The 17,501-nt window shown below is 67.7% G+C and overlaps 2 protein-coding genes across 3 annotated transcripts; one reads left to right on the top strand and one right to left on the bottom strand.

Annotated features, from left to right (window-relative positions):
* The first annotated feature begins 482 nt into the window (after positions 1-482).
* Positions 483-10,661, top strand: CS (citrate synthase). The gene is made up of 11 exons (XM_064141156.1): positions 483-866; positions 3,808-3,855; positions 3,975-4,082; positions 4,168-4,233; positions 4,316-4,447; positions 4,539-4,727; positions 6,152-6,351; positions 7,014-7,143; positions 7,813-7,914; positions 8,256-8,465; positions 9,474-10,661. The coding sequence occupies exons 1-11, from the start codon at positions 645-647 to the stop codon at positions 9,642-9,644; spliced, it is 1,578 nt and encodes a 525-aa protein (XP_063997226.1). The 5' UTR covers positions 483-644; the 3' UTR covers positions 9,645-10,661.
* On the bottom strand, positions 10,634-16,560 carry COQ10A (coenzyme Q10A). Of its 2 annotated transcripts, XR_010301576.1 has the most exons (6): positions 16,466-16,560; positions 14,340-14,483; positions 13,628-13,820; positions 13,438-13,539; positions 11,368-12,274; positions 10,634-11,309 (listed from the first exon to the last, which is right to left on the bottom strand). XR_010301576.1 is itself a non-coding variant. In XM_064141155.1 (5 exons), the coding sequence occupies exons 1-5, from the start codon at positions 16,543-16,545 to the stop codon at positions 12,107-12,109; spliced, it is 687 nt and encodes a 228-aa protein (XP_063997225.1). In that variant the 5' UTR covers positions 16,546-16,560; the 3' UTR covers positions 10,634-12,106. The 2 variants fall into 2 exon arrangements, 1 of the variants encoding a protein (XP_063997225.1); XM_064141155.1 differs by having other exon boundaries at positions 10,634-12,274.
* Positions 16,561-17,501: the final 941 nt, after the last annotated feature.

Consider the following 17,501-nt stretch of genomic DNA (forward strand, 5'->3'; position numbering starts at 1 on the left):
CGCTGTGCTGCAGGGTGCGGTCGGTGCTGGCAGCCTGCAGCGGCCCCCACGCGTCCCTGCCGTGGCCCAGGCTGGGTCCGGCGGGCGCCAGGCGCGGGTCAGGCCTGGCCCAGCGCCCAGCACGGGGGCACCGCCTGCGCCCGCGGGGGCACCGCGCCCGCTCCGCCCGGGGGCAATGCCCGGGGGTCAGCGAGGACAAGCGCCTGGGGCCCTGCCCTGCCCCCCCCCGGCCCCGGCGTGACCGCGGCGGCTGGGGCGGTGGCGCGGGGATGACGTCACCGCCCTGCGGTGGGGCGCGGGGTGACGTCACAGCCCGCGGGGTGACGTCACTGCCCACAGCGCGTGGGTGACTTCATTGGGCTGCCCCACACCGCAGCTGGGCGGCACCGAACCGCCGCCGCTGGGGGGTGGGGGGGGGTGGTGAGTGGGTTCGGTGGGTGTGAGGCGGCGGCGTGACGTCACGCACTGCGGCCGATGGCGTCACGGCAGGAACGGAGGCTCCGCCTCGCCGCGGCCCCGCCCGCGGATCAGGCGAACGCGGCGGGCGCCTATCGCGGGGGGTCCTTCCCCGTGCCTCCTCGTTTGCATGTCCCCGCCCCCTCCCGGTGAGGCGCAGCCAATAGCGAGCGGCCGAGGGCGGAGCTATGCTAATAACCCGCGCGCGCCGCGCCGCGCCCCGCCCTGGCCGCGCGCAGGAAGCCCCCGGACGCTGCCGCCGCTCGCTCCGGTCCCGGCCCCGCTCCCGGCCCCGCTCCGCTCCCGGCCCCGCTCCGCTCCGCTCCGTCCCGCCCTGCGCCCGGCTCGCTGCCGCCATGACGCTCCTCGCCGCCGGTACCCGGGCGGCCGCGCGCCTCCGCGGGCCCAAGGTGAGGCCCGCACCCGCCGCGCCTCAAAGCGGCGATGCCGCCGGTTGGGGTGGGCGGGGGGGGGGGGTCCTGTGCGGTGTCGGTTCTTAAAGGGGCCGCGCAGGCTGAGGAGGGGGCGTGTGCGGGGGGTGGGTGTTTTAAGGCACCGCAGCATCGGTGGGGAGGGGGCCGCGAGGTCGCGCGCCGCAGCGGCAGCACGTGGTGGGCACCGGCGCCGCCTCCGCCGGCAGCGTCGGTAACGGGCGGCAGGGTGGGGTGTGCCGTGCCCTCCCCCCCCCCTTCCTCCTTCCGTCTCTCAGTGTTTTTTGTCCGCGCTGGAAGGGTCCCGATTGGGACCCCAGACCCCATTAGGACACCGGGGGAGGGCTCCCAGCCCCGGCCCGCGACCCGCACCTCGGGGGTCCGGCGCCGGTTCCGGGGGTGCTCGGTCCTGTCGCACCCTCTGCATTTAGAGGCTTCCTCTCCTGCCGCTTCCCCGGTGCGGGGCTGCGCTTCCTCGGTGGGGTCCCAGGCCAGTCCCGGTGGGGACCCTCACCGGGCAGCACCGGCAGTAGGAGAACGGTGTCGGGGTGGGGGTGGGGTGGGGGTGTCCCCTGCCTCCGCTCCTCGCTCCCCGCCCTTCGCGGCGGCCCGGTGCTGTAGAGGACACCGGGGTCACGGCGAAGGGACCCCTCCCGGTCCGGGGCCGTGCTGGGGGGGAGGGGGTCCGAGGTGTCCCGGGGGTTGAGGCGGGGCGGGGTGACCCCGGCACACACCCAGCCCCCCCCGCCCCGGTCCGTTAGCCTTGGCCGCGGCCCTCGGCGTTTCGTAACGGCCGCTCCGGCGTCCGTATCGACCGGGCGTTATTTTGGGAACCGGGGCCGTGTTGTGGTGCCCTACTTGGCCCCCGCTGGCCCCGGGGCGGGGGAGAGCAGGGGGCATCACCCCGGTAACCGGAGCCAACCCTTCCCCCCGACTCGTGTCCTAATCCCGACCCGCCGCCATCCTCCTCCTCCTCTTCCTCCTTCCCCCGTGGCCTCATCTCCCGTTACTCCCCGGGGCGGCGGCGGGCGGGGGGGGGTCTCCTGCCAGCCCTCTCCCGACTCAAACCGAGGTGGCTGTGGGGGGAGGGTCGCAGGGTGAGGGGGGGCTGGGGGGGAGGGACGCCCCGGCGGAGGGTCCGGTCGGTCCCGGAGCTGCCCCAGCCCCGCGGGCCGGTGTCCGGTGTCACTGCCAGCTCGTCTGACCTTGAGCCGGTGACAGCCGCGGGCGGCCTGGCACAGGGTCCCCTACGGACCGGGATGGCACCGAGTGCCAGGGGGGTGGGCAGGGTGGCACCGGCTGCGCTGGGCACCCCTCGGTGGCGACTGACACCTACCTACCCCCCCCCACACACACCTTGACCTTGTGCTTGCTGTGTGCCCCCCCCGGGGGTGCCACCTGTTGCTGGTGGGCACAGACTTGGCAGAGCAACTACCCCCCCCCCACGGGTGGTGGTTGGGGTGGGCACACTTAGGGTGCCCTGCAGTGGGGGGCGGGGGGGGGGTTGCTGTGTATCCCCCCCCCCAGTCTGTCCTCCGTGTCCCCGTCCCACCCCCACCCCCACCCGGCAGGCAGCGGAAAAACCGAGTCATGGTTCCGCCGGCGGCGCTGCCGCGGCCGCGGGGGTCAGCCCCGGGGGGGGCTCCGCCGGGCACGGATGGAGCCTCCCCGCGGTGCCCAGGACCCATCTCCCACCGCCCCTTAACCCCTGCCCCTCGCCGTGCCCGCTCTGCCGGCCGGGACGTGCCGGGGGTGCCGCCGTGCGAGCACCGAGGGGGAGATGCGATGCCAGGCCCGGGCGATGCCAGGCTCGGGCGATGCCAGGCTCGGGGTTCCCTGCTGTCCCAGGGCATCCCCAAGGTCCAGAGTCCCCGCGGTCGCAGTGCCTGGCATCGCCGGGCGCGGGCGAGGAACACAGATCGGCTTCCCCCGAGCCGCCAAACCGCAGCCCTGCCCTGCCCTGCCCACCGGGGCCGTGCCAGCCTGGCAGGGCTGTGCCAGCGGCTGCAGGGCTGCCCTCTGCCAGGTGCTTGCGCAGGGCAGGAAGTGAAACCAAAGCTTCTTCGGTCACCTCCAGGGGCTGCTCCCTGGGTGCCAACCTGCTGAGGGGGCTCCTGCCAGCGCTCCCACCCCACCCCGTGCCACCCTGCCCAGCCCTGCCCAGCCCTGCCCAGCCCGGCTCGACCTGCCTGGCTCATGTCCCTGCCACGCGTGGGCGAGGGGAACGCCGCAGCTGCTGTGGCCTCATGAGCCCAGGGTGGCACCGGCTGGCTCCTGCCACAGGAGTTGTGCCATGCTCGGGGCAGAGAGGGGCAGCTGGGAGGGCTTCACCCCCCTGTGAAGGGGCAGCTGTGGCACCAGCAGGGCAGTGCCCAGGTGTGCAAAGGGGAGCTGTGGCACCAGCAGGGCTGTGCCCAGGTGTGTAACAGGGGAGCTGTGGCACCAGCAGGGCAGTGCCCAGGTGTGCAAAGGGGAAGCTGTGGCACCAGCAGGGCTGTGCCCAGGTGTGCAAAGGGGAAGCTGTGGCACCAGCAGGGCTGTGCCCAGGTGTGTAAAGGGGGAGCTGTGGCACCAGCAGGGCAGTGCCCAGGTGTGTAACAGGGGAGCTGTGGCACCAGCAGGGCAGTGCCCAGGTGTGCAAAGGGGAGCTGTGGCACCAGCAGGGCAGTGCCCAGGTGTGTAACAGGGGAGCTGTGGCACCAGCAGGGCAGTGCCCAGGTGTGCAAAGAGGAGCTGTGGCACCAGCAGGGCTGTGCCCAGGTGTGTAAAGGGGAGCTGTGGCATCAGCAGGGCTGTGCCCAGGTGTGTAAAGGGGAGCTGTGGCATCAGCAGGGCTGTGCCCAGGTGTGTAAAGGGGAGCTGTGGCACCAGCAGGGCAGTGCCCAGGTGCCACCCAGTCTCTCTCTCTGCTCTCCCCCAGAATGCTTCCTGTGCCCTCTTTGCTGCCCGCCATGCCAGCGCTGCCACGGTAAGAGGAGCCCTTGCTGCTGGCACCCCCTTGCCCGTGGGGAGTGGGTGCTGGGCACCCCCCCTCGGCTGTGCCAGGGCTCACAGTACCCATGCCCAGTACCTATGCCCTGTCCCCAGAACCTGAAGGACGTCCTGGCCTCGCTGATCCCTAAGGAGCAAGCCAGGATCAAGAGCTTCAGGCAGCAGCATGGCAGCACTGCCATCGGGCAGATCACCGTGGACATGGTGAGTGGAGCCCTGCCAGGGCCGTGCCAGGGCCGTGCCAGGGCTGCCAGCCTTGTGCCACGGCCCTGTCCCTCCCCTCCCGCAGGTGTACGGTGGCATGAGGGGCATGAAGGGGTTGATCTACGAGACCTCAGTGCTGGATCCCGACGAGGTAGGATCCAGTCCTGCCCCCCGGCGCCGGTGCCCAGCTGGGTGCCAGCCTGGCGGCTGACGCCGTGCCCGGCGCTCCGCAGGGCATTCGCTTCCGCGGCTACAGCATCCCCGAGTGCCAGAAGCTGCTGCCCAAAGCCGCCGGCGGGGAGGAGCCGCTGCCCGAGGGCCTCTTCTGGCTGCTGCTGACCGGGCAGGTGCCCACGCAGGAGCAGGTAACCCGCGGCGGGGGCGGGTGGCACCGCCGGGCGGCCTCGCCCCGGTGCCCGTCGCGCCCTGCAGCTCGGCCCTGTGCCCTGCCCGCAGGTGGCATGGCTGTCCCGCGAGTGGGCGCGGCGGGCGGCGCTGCCCTCGCACGTCGTGACCATGCTGGACAACTTCCCTGCCAGCCTGCACCCCATGGCACAGCTCAGCGCCGCCGCCACCGCCCTCAGCAGCGAGAGCCACTTCGCGCAGGCCTACGCCCGGGGGCTGCACCGGGCACAGTACTGGCAGGTACCCGCCCGCCGCCGCCTTCCTCCAGCTCCTCCCTCCTCTTCCTCCTTTCCTCTCCCTCTCTCTTCCTCCTTTCCCCTCCCTCCTCTTCCCCCTTTCCCCTCCCTCCCTCTTCCCCCTTTCCCCTCCCTCCCTCTTCCTCCTTTCCCCTCCCTCTCTCTTCCTCCTTTCCCCTCCCTCTCTCTTCCCCCTTTCCCCTCCCTCTTCCCCCTTTCCCCCCTCTCCCTCCTTTCTCCTCTCCCTCTCTACCTCCTTTCCCCTCTCTCTCTCTCCCTCCTTTCCCCTCTCTCTCTCTCCCCCCTTTCCCCTCCCTCTCTCTTCCCCCTTTCCCCTCCCTCTCTCTTCCCCCTTTCCCCTCCCTCTTCCTCCTTTCCCCTCCCTCCCTCTTCCTCCTTTCCCCTCCCTCTCTCTTCCTCCTTTCCCCTCCCTCTCTCTTCCTCCTTTCCCCTCCCTCTCTCTTCCTCCTTTCCCCTCCCTCCTCTTCCTCCTTTCCCCTCCCTCCTCTTCCTCCTTTCCCCTCCCTCTCTCTTCCCCCCTTTCCCCTCCCTCTTCCTCCTTTCCCCTCCCTCCCTCTTCCTCCTTTCCCCTCCCTCCCTCTTCCTCCTTTCCCCTCCCTCTCTCTTCCCCCTTTCCCCTCCCTCTTCTTCCTTTCTCCTCCCTCCCTCTTTCTCCTTTCCCCTCCCTCTCTCTTCCTCCTTTCCCCTCCCTCTCTCTTCCTCCTTTCCCCTCCCTCTCTCTTCCTCCTTTCCCCTCCCTCTCTCTTCCCCCTTTCCCCTCCCTCTCTCTTCCTCCTTTCCCCTCCCTCTCTCTTCCCCCTTTCCCCTCCCTCCCTCATCCTTCTCTACTCTCTCTCCTTCTCTCTTTCTCGACCTTTCTCCTTCTCTCTCCCTTTCTTATTCTCTTTTTCCCTTCTTCCCTTCCTCCCTCTCTCCTTCTCTCTCTTTCTCCCTTCCTCTCTTCCTCCCTCCCTCCCTCCCTCCCTCCCTCCCTCCCTCTCTTCCCTCTTCTCCCCCCCTCCCTCTCTTCCCCTTTCTCCCTCCCTGTCTTCCCCTTTCTCCCTCCCTCTCTTCCCCTTTCTCCCTCCCTCTCTTCCCCTTTCTCCCTCCCTCTCTTCCCCTCTCTCTTCCTTTCTTCCCCACTCTCTCCCTCCCCCCCTCCCGTCTCTCCCTCCCCCCCCCGTCTCTCCCTCCCCCCCCCCGTCTCTCCCTCCCCCCAGTCTCTCCCTCCCCCCCTCCCCTGGCACCAGCCGGGCAGGGCCTTGGCTCTTTAACCTCTCTTTAATCCTGAGCTTAACCCTCAGGCTTGGGCGGGAGGGGGCTGGGAGGGAGACAAAGGTAAGTCGAGGCGAGCAGGTGGTGCCCGGCGGGGTGGTGCCCTCCTTCCCGGGCCCCCTGGCAGCGAGCCCCTGGCCTGCCCCTGCCCAGTTCGTGTACGAGGATGCCATGGACCTGATTGCCAAACTGCCCTGCGTGGCAGCCAAGATCTACCGCAACCTGTACCGGGAGGGCAGCAGCATCGGCGCCATCGACCCCAGCCTCGACTGGTCCCACAACTTCACCAACATGCTGGGGTACACTGACCCCCAGTTCACCGAGCTCATGAGGCTCTACCTCACCATCCACAGGTGTGCCAACCTGCCAGGGCACTGCCAGGGCAGCTGCCCCCCCGGCCGGGCGGGTGGGCGCGGATTGGCACCGCGGAGGAGCCGGGCGGGAGGTGCCCTGAGCTGGCTGCTTGGGGGGGGGTGGGGAGTGGAGGCACTGGGGTGGGGTGAGGGTGGGTCTGGGGGTGTTGGGGTGGGTGAAGTGGGCAGAGGATGGGCACAGGTGAGCTCCTCAGCATGGTGGTGATCGTGGATGGGACCTGGGGTGTGCCCAGGTTGGCACTGTGGAGCCACAGGGCAGGACTGGGAGGTGTTTGGTCTGGTGTGGGTGAGGTGGGCATAAGGTAGGGCTGATGTGGGCTCCTCAGCATGGCACTGCCCATAAAGGAGACTTAGGATGTGCTCCAGGCTGGCATTGTGGAGCCACAGGGCAGGGCTGGGGAGGTGTTTGGTCTGGGGGTGTTGGTATGGGTGAGGTGGGCACAGGGTGGGCACGGGGTAAGGCTGATGTGAGCTCCTCAGCGTGGCAGTGATCATGGATGGGACCTGGGATGTGCCCAGGCTGGCACTGTGGAGCCACAGGGCAGGGCTGGGGTGGGGATGGGAGGTGTTGGGGTGGGTATGGGTGGGGATGGGTGAGGTGGGCACAGGGCAGGGCTGATATGTGCCCCTCTGCCCTGCAGTGACCACGAAGGGGGCAATGTGAGTGCCCACACCAGCCACCTGGTGGGCAGTGCCCTCTCAGACCCTTACCTCGCCTTCGCCGCTGCCATGAACGGCCTGGCAGGGCCTCTGCACGGCCTTGCCAACCAGGTGGGGGCACCCCCGCGGCTCTGCCACTGCCTCTCTGTCCCCTTCTCACCTCCTCTCCTCTCCCTCCCCCCCTCTTCCTCCTCCTCCTTTCCCTTTTCCTCCTCCTCCTTTCCCTTTTCCTCCTCCTCCTTTCCCTTTTCCTCCTCCTCCTTTCCCTTTTCCTCCTCCTCCTTTCCCTTTCCTCCTCCTCCTTTCCCTTTTCCTCCTCCTCCTTTCCCTTTTCCTCCTCCTCCTTTCCCTTTTCCTCCTCCTCCTTTCCCTTTTCCTCCTCCTCCTTTCCCTTTTCCTCCTCCTCCTTTCCCTTTTCCTCCTCCCTTCCTTCCTCCTCCCTTCCTTCCTCCTCCCTTCCTTCCTCCTCCCTTCCTTCCTCCTCCCTTCCTTCCTCCTCCCTTCCTTCCTCCTCCCTTCCTTCCTCCTCCCTTCCTTCCTCCTCCCTTCCTTCCTCCTCCCTTCCTTCCTCCTCCTTTCCTTCCTCCTCCTTTCCTTCCTCCTCCTTTCCTTCCTCCTCCTTTCCTTCCTCCTCCTTCTCCCTTCCTCCATCCTCCTCCTCTCCCTCCTCCTCCTCCTTTCCCCCAACCTCCCTCCCCCTTCCTTCCCTTCCCTCCCCTTCCTCCCCCTCTCTCCCTCCCCCTCCTCCTCTCTCCTCACCTCCCTCCTCCTCCTCGCCAGGAGGTGCTGCTGTGGCTCACAGACCTGCAGAAGGAGCTTGGCCAGGAGGTGTCTGATGAGAAGCTTCGAGACTTCATCTGGAACACTCTCAACTCGGGCAGGGTGAGCCCAGCTGTGCCCACGTGCCAGGCTCAGGGTGCCAACCTGGGGCCTCCCCATCATCATCCTCCCCCTTCTGATAAAACCCCTGCCCACCTGTGCCCACTTACCAGCCTTGAGGTGCCAACCTCTGACCTCCCCATCATCCCCCCCACCCTCAATTCAGTCAGATGAGCCCAGCTGTGCCCACGTGCCAGGCTCAGGGTGCCAACCTCTGACCTCTCTATCATCCCCCACTCTCAACTCTGGCAGGCTGAGCCCACCTGTGCCCACTGGCTGGGCTCAGGGTGCCACCCTCTCACCTTCCTTATCATCCTCACCCGAGCTCTCTGCCCTCGTGCCAGGTGGTGCCAGGCTATGGGCACGCAGTGCTGCGCAAGACTGACCCTCGCTACACCTGCCAGAGGGAGTTTGCCCTCAAGCACCTGCCCAAGGATCCTCTCTTCAGGCTGGTGGCACAGCTCTACAAGATCGTGCCCAACGTGCTGCTGGAGCAGGGCAAGGCCAAGAACCCCTGGCCCAACGTCGATGCCCACAGCGGGGTCCTGCTGCAGGTCAGCTTTGCCCCTGGGCGCCCTCCAGCCACCCCTGGGTGCCCTCTACCCACACCTGAGTGCCCTCTACCCACCCCTGCATGCCCTGCAGCCACCCCTGGGTGCCCTCCAGCCACCCCTGCATGCCCTCCAGCCACCCCTGGGTGCCCTCTCTCCCCTCCTAGATGCCCTCTACCCACTCCTGGATGATCTTCATCCCCTCGATGCCCTCTGCCCACCCCTTGATGCCCTCCAACCACTCCTAGATGTTTTCTTTGTCTTTTTCGGCTCCTCCTTGTCCTTTTTCCCCTTCCCTTTGCCCTTTTTCCCCTTCCCTTTGCCCTTTTTCCCCTTCCCTTTGCCCTTTTTCCCCTTCCCTTTGCCCTTTTTCCCCTTCCCTCTGCTCTTTCCCCTTCCCTTTGCCCTTTTTCCCCTTCCCTTTGCCCCTCTTCCCCTTCCCTTTGCCCTCTTCCCCTTCCCTTTGCCCTCTTCCCCTTCCCTTTGCCCTCTTCCCTTTGCCCTTTTTCCCCTTCCCTTTGCCCTTTTTCCCCTGCCCCTTTTCCCCTTCCCTTTTCCCCTTCCCTTTTCCCCTGCCCCTTTTCCCCTTCCCTTTTCCCCTGCCCCTTTTCCCCTTCCCTTTTCCCCTGCCCCTTTTCCCCTGCCCCTTTTCCCCTGCCCCTTTTCCCCTGCCCCTTTTCCCCTGCCCCTTTTCCCCTTCCCTTTTCCCCTTCCCTTTTCCCCTTCCCTTTTCCCCTTCCCTTTTCCCCTTCCCTTTTCCCCTTCCCTTTTCCCCTGCCCCTTTTCCCCTTCCCTTTTCCCCTTCCCTTTTCCCCTTCCCTTTTCCCCTTCCCTCTTCCCCTTCCCTCTTCCCCTTCCCTCTTCCCTTTCCCCCTTCCCTTTTCCCCTTCCCTTTTCCCCTGCCCCTTTTCCCCTTCCCTTTTCCCCTGCCCTTTTCCCCTTCCCTTTTCCCCTGCCCCTGCCCTGCTGACCTCTGCCTGCCCTGCTGACCTCTGCCTGCCCTGCCCGCAGCACTACGGCCTGACGGAGATGAATTACTACACTGTGCTCTTTGGGGTCTCCCGGGCCCTGGGGGTGCTCTCGCAGCTGATCTGGAGCAGAGCTTTGGGGTTCCCCCTGGAGCGCCCCAAGTCCATGAGCACCTCGGGGCTGATGCAGCTCGTGGGGTACAAAGCAGCCTGAGGAGGGAAGCGGCAAAGGGACAGGACACAGCGGGGGGGGGAGGGGGGAGAGGGGAGATGGAGGAGGGGGGGGGGACACCCCCACAGGGGTGTGGCAGCTGCTGCCACCTCCCCATTCCCTCCCTCTCTCTCCTCCCTCCCTCCCCTGACCCCCTCAACCCTCCCCCCCCCCCTTAAGCCCCCTCCCCAACACAAGGGAAAGCTGTGGTTGGCCTCACCCTGGATGGACTCAGCACTGAACCCCCCCCCCCAACCCCCCCCCCCCCTTTATCAGCACACCCCCCCCCCTCAAATTGGGGAGGGGGCTTCTGTGGTGCAAGCAGACCCCCCCCAATACCTCCTTCACCTCTTTTTTGGGACCCCCCAAACTCCCCCCCCCCCCCAAAGGGGTCTCTGCCCTGTTAATGTGAGGGGAGGGGGCTCCTGCCCCCCCCCCCCCCTCCGCCCCTGCAGCATTCACGCACACTGGGAGCCCCCTCCCCAAATCAGGCTCCCCTGCTGCTGGCTACTGGGGGGGGGCAGCACTGTTGTGTGGGGGGGGGGGGGGCCCTCTCCCCCTGCCCCCCCCTCCCCCTCCCCTTCATTTAAGAGCCACTTTTTTTGCCTCCCCTCCCCCTCTTCATCCTCAGAGGGGTTCAGGTCAGACTCCTGTCCAGGCTCCCCCCCCCCCCAGTTTAGGGGGTGGGGGTGTGGCAGCAGCTGAATGTCTCAGACCCTCTCCCCCCCCCCCCCCCAAAACCTCTCTCCCCTCAACACAGGGACTTGATACACTCCTCCCCCCCCCCCATATCCCCCTCCTCATCCTCAGCCGTGTTTGTGTCACCCCTCCCCCCCCCCCCCGTGTCTGACACCCTCGGTGGCAGCTGGAGCTGGGTGCTCCCCTCCCCCCCCCTCTCACCCTCTCCTTTCCAGCCCCTGCCCCCCCCCGTCGAGGGTCTCAGCCTCTCCCCTCCCCCCCCAAAAAAAACAAACAAACAAACAACAACAAAATGCAAAATAAAAGTTTTTATTAACAACCTCCAGGCACTGAGACCCCCCCGGGGGGGTCCCTACAGCATTTAGTAAGGGGGAGGGGGACACATGACCCCCCCCACCCCCCCCAGGGCAAAGCTTTCCCTTCCCCCTCCCTTCTCCCCCCTCTGGGGCTGGCACGGTGCCAATCAGCCCCTTTGGCAAGGGGGGGGTGAGAGGTGAGGGTGGTCAGGAGGGGGAGGTTGTTGTGGGGGGGGGTCTCTGTGCAGCCCCCACCTCAGTTTCTCTCTGCCCTGAGTGCCAAAGGAGGCTGCAGAGTCTTTAGTGGCCTGGCAAAGGCTTTCCAGGGTGCCCCTGGGGTGGGCATGGAGCTGGGAGGGCTCAGAATCCCCTCCCCACCCCCACCCCACCCCGGGTGGGTGGTTTCAGCTTGGTGGAGCTGAAGACCTCCCCCAGGCCCCCACTCCCCCCCCCCCCAAAAAACATTCCCCCCCCCCAGACATCAGGAGAGCTGAAACTGGAGGAATGATGAGGGAGGGGAGGGGGTGGGCACAGACTGGCACCATCCCAGTGCCACTGGGTGGGTGCTGGAGGGGGGGGGGGAGAGGGGCACCAGACTGGCACCATCCCAGTGCCTCTGGGTGGGTGCTGGAGGGGGGGGGAGAGGGGCACCAGACTGGCACCATCCCAGTGCCTCTGGGTGGGTGCTGGGGGGGGGGGAGAGGGGCACCAGACTGGCACCATCCCAGTGCCTCTGGGTTGGGCTTTCTGGGAGGGGGTCGGGGGGTGGGTGGCGGTGGGGGGGGAGGGGCAGCAGAGGTCTCTCCCTCCCCACCCTGTGCGTGTGAGTTGTGCAAACTGTGCTGGGGGGGGGGGGTCCGGGGGGGCCTCCCCTCAGCTCCCACTCCAGGAGGCTTCCTGGAGGCCTTTTTTGTTTTCCCCCTTCCCTTTTTTTTTCCTTCCTGGCAGAGCTGAGGAGGGGGAAAGGAGAAGGGGGGAGAGGACTTCCTCTTCCTCCTCTTCCTCTTCACCTCCCCCCTCGCCCCCTCCCCCGCAGCCAGGACCCCTCTGGCTTTGTCGAGAGGTTGAAAAAGGACCCAAAAAAAAAAACAAACCCAACAAACGACCCCAAAAAAGCTTCCAAAACGAAACCAAATCAACTACAAAATGAAAGGGAGGAGGAAGAGGAGGAGGAAGAGGAGGAGGGCAGAGAGGGTCCCCTGAAGGGGGACACACACATCCCCCACGCAGGGACCCCTCTCCGTGCCCCTCCCTGCCCTCCTCCCACTCCTCCTTCGTGGGACAGTCGAGGCCAAAGCTTCACTCCAATAAATACTTGATGGGGAGGAGGAGGAAGAGGAGGAGGAATGGAGGAGGCAAAGATGCCCCTTTGCAATGTTGCCCTCCGGCTCCTCAAGGGCCTGGCAGAGTCTGTAAGGGGGTGGGGGAGGAAGAGGAGGAGGAGGAGGAGGGGGAGGGGGCAGGTCCCGCTCACGTCTGGTGCACCTCGTGCAGCATCAGCTCCCGCGGGATGCGAGTCTCGGGCCCGAAGCTCTTGGCCGCCTGCCGCTCGAAGGCTGCCACCATCTGCTTCACCACCTCGTCGAAGAAGACTGTGGCCAGCTGCGAGTGCAGCAGGGAGCGGAACTCGAAGGAGATCTGCAGCCGGGCACAGAGGGGGCAGCCAGCTGAGGCGGTGCCCAGGGGCGCAGCTGGCAGAGCAAAGCGCAGCCCAGCCCCGGGAGGGCTCCGCTCGCCCCAGGGCACAGCGCCCGCGGGCAGGGCTGGAATGAGGCTGGCAGAGCCTCTCCGGGCTGCGGGCACCCAGCAGGCTGGCAGCAAACAGGAGCTGGCAGCTCCTCCTGGCTGCCACTTTGTGCCCTTTCGTCTGGCTGGGCACCGCTGGGACCTCATCTGCTTGGCCCTCGCCCACCACACGCTGCTGGGTGCTGCTCGGATGCCCTCTGGGCACCGCAGGGACCTCAGCCTCTGGCTCTGCTCTCAGCCTCTGCTCCCCACAGAGCTGCCCCAGGCCCCTCCAGCATCCTCACAGCCTCCTCTGGACCCTTCCCTGCCCCTCCTGAACTGGGGAGCCCAAACTGGTCCCAGTTAACCTCCACAGCCTCCCTGGGCAGCTGCTGCAGGCCTCCAGCAGCCTCACACCAAACAATTTCTCCTCCTGGGTGCCACTTTGTGCCCCCTGCCCCTGAGCAGGGTCTGGCCTCAGCTTCTTGCCCCCCAACCCTTCAGCTCCTGCTGAGCACTGCTCAGATGCCCTCTGGGGCTGCTCTGCTGCAGGCTCTCAGCCTCTGCTCCTCACAGAGCTGCCTCAGGCCCCTCCAGCATCCTCACAGCCTCCTCTGGACCCTCCCCAGCCCTTCCCTGGCCCTTCTCAACTGGGGAGCCCACAGCTGGTCCCAGGCCTCCAGATGTGCCCTCCACAGCCTCCCTGGGCAGCTGCTGCAGGCCTCCAGCAGCCTCACATCAAACTTTCTCCTCCTGGGTGCCACTCTGTGCCCCTTGCCTCTCTGGGCACCACTGAGACCTCATCCTCTGGCTCTGCTCTCAGCCTCTGCTCCCCACAGAGCAGCTCCAGGCCCCTCCAGCATCCTCACAGCCTCCTCTGGCCTCTCTCCAGCCCTTCCCTGCCCCTCCTGAACTGGGGAGCCCAAATTGGTCCCAGTTAACCTCCACAGCCTCCCTGGCCCCAGGGGAGACCGGGCGGGGGTGGGGGAGGGGAGCCCAAACCTGTCCCCGCCGCAGCAGGGCACAGCAGAGGGGCAGCAGCAGCAGCTCTGCCCTTACCCTGCTCCAGCCCCTACCGAGAAGTCCACGGTGCTGGTGCGAGGGTACCCGGGGATGCCAGGGCTGAAGCGCCAGTTGGTCTCCAGGTGGTTGAAGAGCTTCCCGTCGGTGCAGACAGCCTGGGGGGGGGGGGGAGGGCAAGCAGAGGCTCAGGGCAGGGCTCCGGCCGGCGGCGGCGCTGCCTGCGCGGCCCCCCCCGGCGCTGACCTTGACGAGGTGCGGCCGCACCAGGGTGACGCTGGAGGTGTAGCGCTCCAGCACCGGCGGGAAGCCAACCTCCAGCCGCGCCCGGACGTGCCCCGAGCGCCGGGACACCACCTCCGACTTCTTGCACCAGGGCACGAAGGTCTTGTAGGCCTCCACGTTGGCCACGACGTCGTACATCTCCTGCATGGAGTAGCTGCAGGGGCGGCAGAGAGGCGGCTGGGCACCGGCGGGCACCGGCGGCTCAGCAGGGGGCAACGGCAGCTCAACAGCAGGCACTGGCAGCTCACAGGGGGCACTGGCAGCTCACCAGGGAGCACCGACGGGCACTGGCAGCTCACTGGCAAGCAACAGCAGCTCAACAGGGGGCACCGACAGGCAGTGGCAGCTCACCAGGGGGCACTGGCAGCTCACTGGCAGGCAACAGCAGCTCAACAGGGGGCACCAACAGGCACTGGCAGCTCGCTAGCAGGCAGTGGCAGCTCACCAGGGGCAACAGCAGCTCAACAGAGGGCACTGGAAGCTCACTGGCAGGCAACAGCAGCTCAACAGAGGGCACAGGCAGCTCAACAGAGGGCACAGGCAGCTCAACAGAGGGCACAGGCAGCTCAACAGAGGGCACTGGCAGCTCACTAGCAGGCAACAGCAGCTCACCAGGGGGCACTGGCAGCTCAACAGAGGACACTGGCAGCTCAGCAGGGGGCACCAGACCTACCCAACGATGCGACGCTCTGAGTACTCCTTCCTCTTGTTGGTGAGGCTGAGGAAGGCTCTGCTGGGCTGGGCCAGTGGCTCCCAGGTGGTGCCAGCTGCCAGCCTGCCCAGCCGGCTGAGCCGGAGGCCGCCCGGGGCCGTGTGCCTGGGCAGGAGATGGGTGTCAGTGGTGGCACTGGCACAGTGCCAGGCAGACCTGCCAGGGCAGCCAAGCTCTTGTAGGAGAGTGGGCGCCAGGAGGGGACAGGAACAGCACCAGGAGGGGACAGGAGTGGGCACCAGGAGGGGACAGGAGTGGGCACCAGGAGGGGACAAGAACAGCACCAGGAGGGGACAGGAGTGGGCACCAGGAGGGGACAGGAGTGGGCACCAGGAGGGGACAGGAGTGGGCACCAGGAGGGGACAGGAACAGCACCAGGAGGGGACAAGAACAGCACCAGGAGGGGACAGGAACAGCACCAGGAGGGGACAAGAACAGCACCAGGAGGGGACAGGAGCGGGCACCAGGAGGGGACAGGAGCGGGCACCAGGAGGGGACAGGAGCGGGCACCAGGAGGGGACAGGAGCGGGCACCAGGAAGGGACAGGAGCGGGCACCAGGAGGGGACAGGAGCGGGCACCAGGAGGGGACAGGAGCGGGCACCAGGAGGGGACAGGAACAGCGCCAGGAGGGGACAGGAGCGGGCACCAGGAGGGGACAGGAGCGGGCACCAGGAGGGGACAGGAGCGGGCACCAGGCTCGGCCACTAGGAGGCGACACCAGCGGCCACCGGGAGGGGACAGGACTTGGCTGCAGCAGGGCACGGGAGGGGCCGCAGGCTCCGGGAGGTCTGGGGGTGCCCAGGGGCCGAGCAGGTGCCCGTGGCCGCCCCCAGCCCCCCCGCCCGGGGGGGTCCGAGCCCTCCTCCTGCCGCCGCTGCTGTGCCAGCGGAAACCTGAGCGCGGGCACAGCTAATCCGGAGCGGGGACAGCTGCTGGGACACCGCCGTGCCCCCAGCCCCCCCCGCACAGCCTGCGGCAGCCCTTGGCCACCACCGGGGGCAACGGGCAAGTGCCCAGCGGCACCCAGGGTGCCCCAGAGCTGCGGTGCCAGCAGCAGAGTGCCCACACAGCTCCCCTGAGCTCCTTCCACCCCAGCAGCTGATGCCCACCTGGCACTGGGAGGTGACAGCTTGGCCCTGGTGGTGGTGAGACCCCAACCAGGGTGGGGCCGAGGCGGGGGGGGGGTGCTCTGGGTTAGGACCAGCCCCACCAGGCTCCTGCAGCGGGCACCAGCGGGCACCAGCGGGCACCAATGGGCCAGGGTGGGTATTTTTAGATGTCACCACCCCCCCCCCGCCAGCCCTTGGTGGCCGCGGAGGAAAGGTCCCACTTGTCCCCGGGGCCCTTGGCAGCTCCTGAGCGCCCAGGACAGCTGGCAGTGCCCACGGGGGCGGCTGAGCTGTGCCAGCCTTGCCGGTGCCACTCAGGACCCCTTCGCCCCGCTCGGGCCGGGCACAGCTCCGCGCCCCCGCGGGTGCCAGAGCGGCTCAGCAGAGCCAGCTGGGGACCGGCCCCGGGCTGGGGGGAGCCACAGCGGCACCGGCAGCACTGGCACCGGCCCTGGCACCGGCCCGGCCTGGCACAGAGGTCGGCGGCAGCTGGGGACAGGGCAGGGCTGGCCCGAGGTGACCTCTCCGCTCGCCCCCGAGGGGCGGACACACGGGGACGGTGTTGGCATCTGCCCGGTCCTCACCCCCGCTCCCGGGACGCGGTGCCCACAGCCGTGCCCGCGGGGGGGCCGAGGCGCCAGGACCCCCTGCGCACGCAGCCGGCTCCTGCCTGCTCCTCCGGGCCTACTGCCGGTGCCACCGGGGCCACACTCCTCCCGCGGCCAGAGGGCAGCCCCAGATCCCCCCCGGGTCCCACCGCACGACCGCCACAGCGGTGACAGCACCGGCCCGGGACCGCTCGCCCCGCGGAGGTCTGCTCCAAGCCTGCCCAGCAGCCCCCGGCGCACCCCGCGGCCCATTCCGTCCCCTGCCCCCACCGGCGCTCACAGGCCCCGGGTGACCTCCGATCTCCGGTCCTTCCGCCCCACCCTCCCCGGTTCCGGTGCCGCCGCCCCGTGGGGCCGCCGAGCTCTCACCTGCCGGGCGGGGCCGCAGCGCTCCGCAGCCGCTGCCGCGCCCCCAGCTGCAGGGCGCCGCGGAGCCGCCGGGCCGCCATGACCGGGGCCGGGCCGCGGCTCCGCTGCCCTCGCACCGGCGCCGCCGTGACCTTTCACCCCGCCGGTGACGTCACCGCGTCGCCATGGAGCCAGCAACGTCACGGCGCAGGGGGCGGGGCGAGACGACGCCTCCCGCGCGGGGCATGCCGGGAAACGTAGTCCTGCCGCGCGGGGGCCGATGGGAAACGGAGTCCCCGGAGCGGCCCCGGTCCAGGTCTCGGCGCTGCCCCCTCGGCGGCACCGCTCCGGCGGCCCCTGTCCCGCCTGCCCCGGGGCAGCCAGCGCCTGGCCCTGCATGGGGAGCCCAGGAGGGCCCTGCAGGCAGAGCAGCCTCAGCCGGGGGGGCTCCTCTGTGCCCTTCTGGGCTCCTCTGTGCCCTTTTTGGGCTCCTCTGTGCCCTTCTGAGCTCCTCTGTGCCCTTTTTGAGTTCAGTTTGCCCTCTTTGGGCTTTTCTTTGCCCCTTTTGGGCTTCCCTGTGCCCTTTTTGGGCTTCTCTTTGCCTTTTTTGATTCCTCTTTGCCCTTTTTTGCCTTCTCTGTGCCCTTTCTGACCTTCTCTGCCATTCTGGGTCTTCCCTGTGCCCATTTTTGCCTTCCCTGTGCCCATTTTTGCCTTCCCTGTGCCCATTTTTGGCTTCTCTTTGCCTTTTTTTAGTTCTCTTTGCCCTTTTTTTGGTCTTCTCTGCATATTTTTTCCCTTCCCTGTGCCTTTGTCCTGGGCTCCTCTCTGCCCCGTTTGGGGCTGACTCCTGCCCTGCTGCTGCCCGCTGCCAGCAGTGCCCAAGCCTGCAGCTCTCTTCCGGCCGGGGGCAGTGCCAGCAGCGGCTGGCAGGCTCCGAGGTGTCACCTTGGTTTAGGTAACGGCTCCAAACACCCGGTAAAAATAGCCTGGGCAGCGCCGTGCCCAGCGCCGTGCCCAGCGCCGTGCCCAGCGCCGCCTCCCCTGCCCGCGGCTC

The sequence above is a fragment of the Pogoniulus pusillus genome, unplaced genomic scaffold, assembly GCF_015220805.1.
Source record: "Pogoniulus pusillus isolate bPogPus1 unplaced genomic scaffold, bPogPus1.pri scaffold_157_arrow_ctg1, whole genome shotgun sequence".
Classification (NCBI taxonomy): Eukaryota; Metazoa; Chordata; class Aves; order Piciformes; family Lybiidae; genus Pogoniulus; species Pogoniulus pusillus.

Bases quoted from the DNA above. Each gene is read 5' to 3' on its own strand.
- CS (XM_064141156.1), top strand. From the start codon at position 645: ATGCTAATAACCCGCGCGCGCCGCGCCGCGCCCCGCCCTGGCCGCGCG. The intron at 4,083-4,167 runs GTGAGTGGAGCC...CCCCTCCCGCAG, and splicing joins GGCAGATCACCGTGGACATG to GTGTACGGTGGCATGAGGGG. The intron at 8,466-9,473 runs GTCAGCTTTGCC...CCCTGCCCGCAG, and splicing joins ACAGCGGGGTCCTGCTGCAG to CACTACGGCCTGACGGAGAT.
- COQ10A (XM_064141155.1), bottom strand. From the start codon at position 16,545: ATGGCGGCCCGGCGGCTCCGCGGCGCCCTGCAGCTGGGGGCGCGGCAG. The intron at 14,484-16,465 runs GTGAGAGCTCGG...TCTCCTGCCCAG, and splicing joins GCTGCGGCCCCGCCCGGCAG to GCACACGGCCCCGGGCGGCC. The intron at 13,540-13,627 runs GTCAGCGCCGGG...CCCCCCCCCCAG, and splicing joins TGCGGCCGCACCTCGTCAAG to GCTGTCTGCACCGACGGGAA.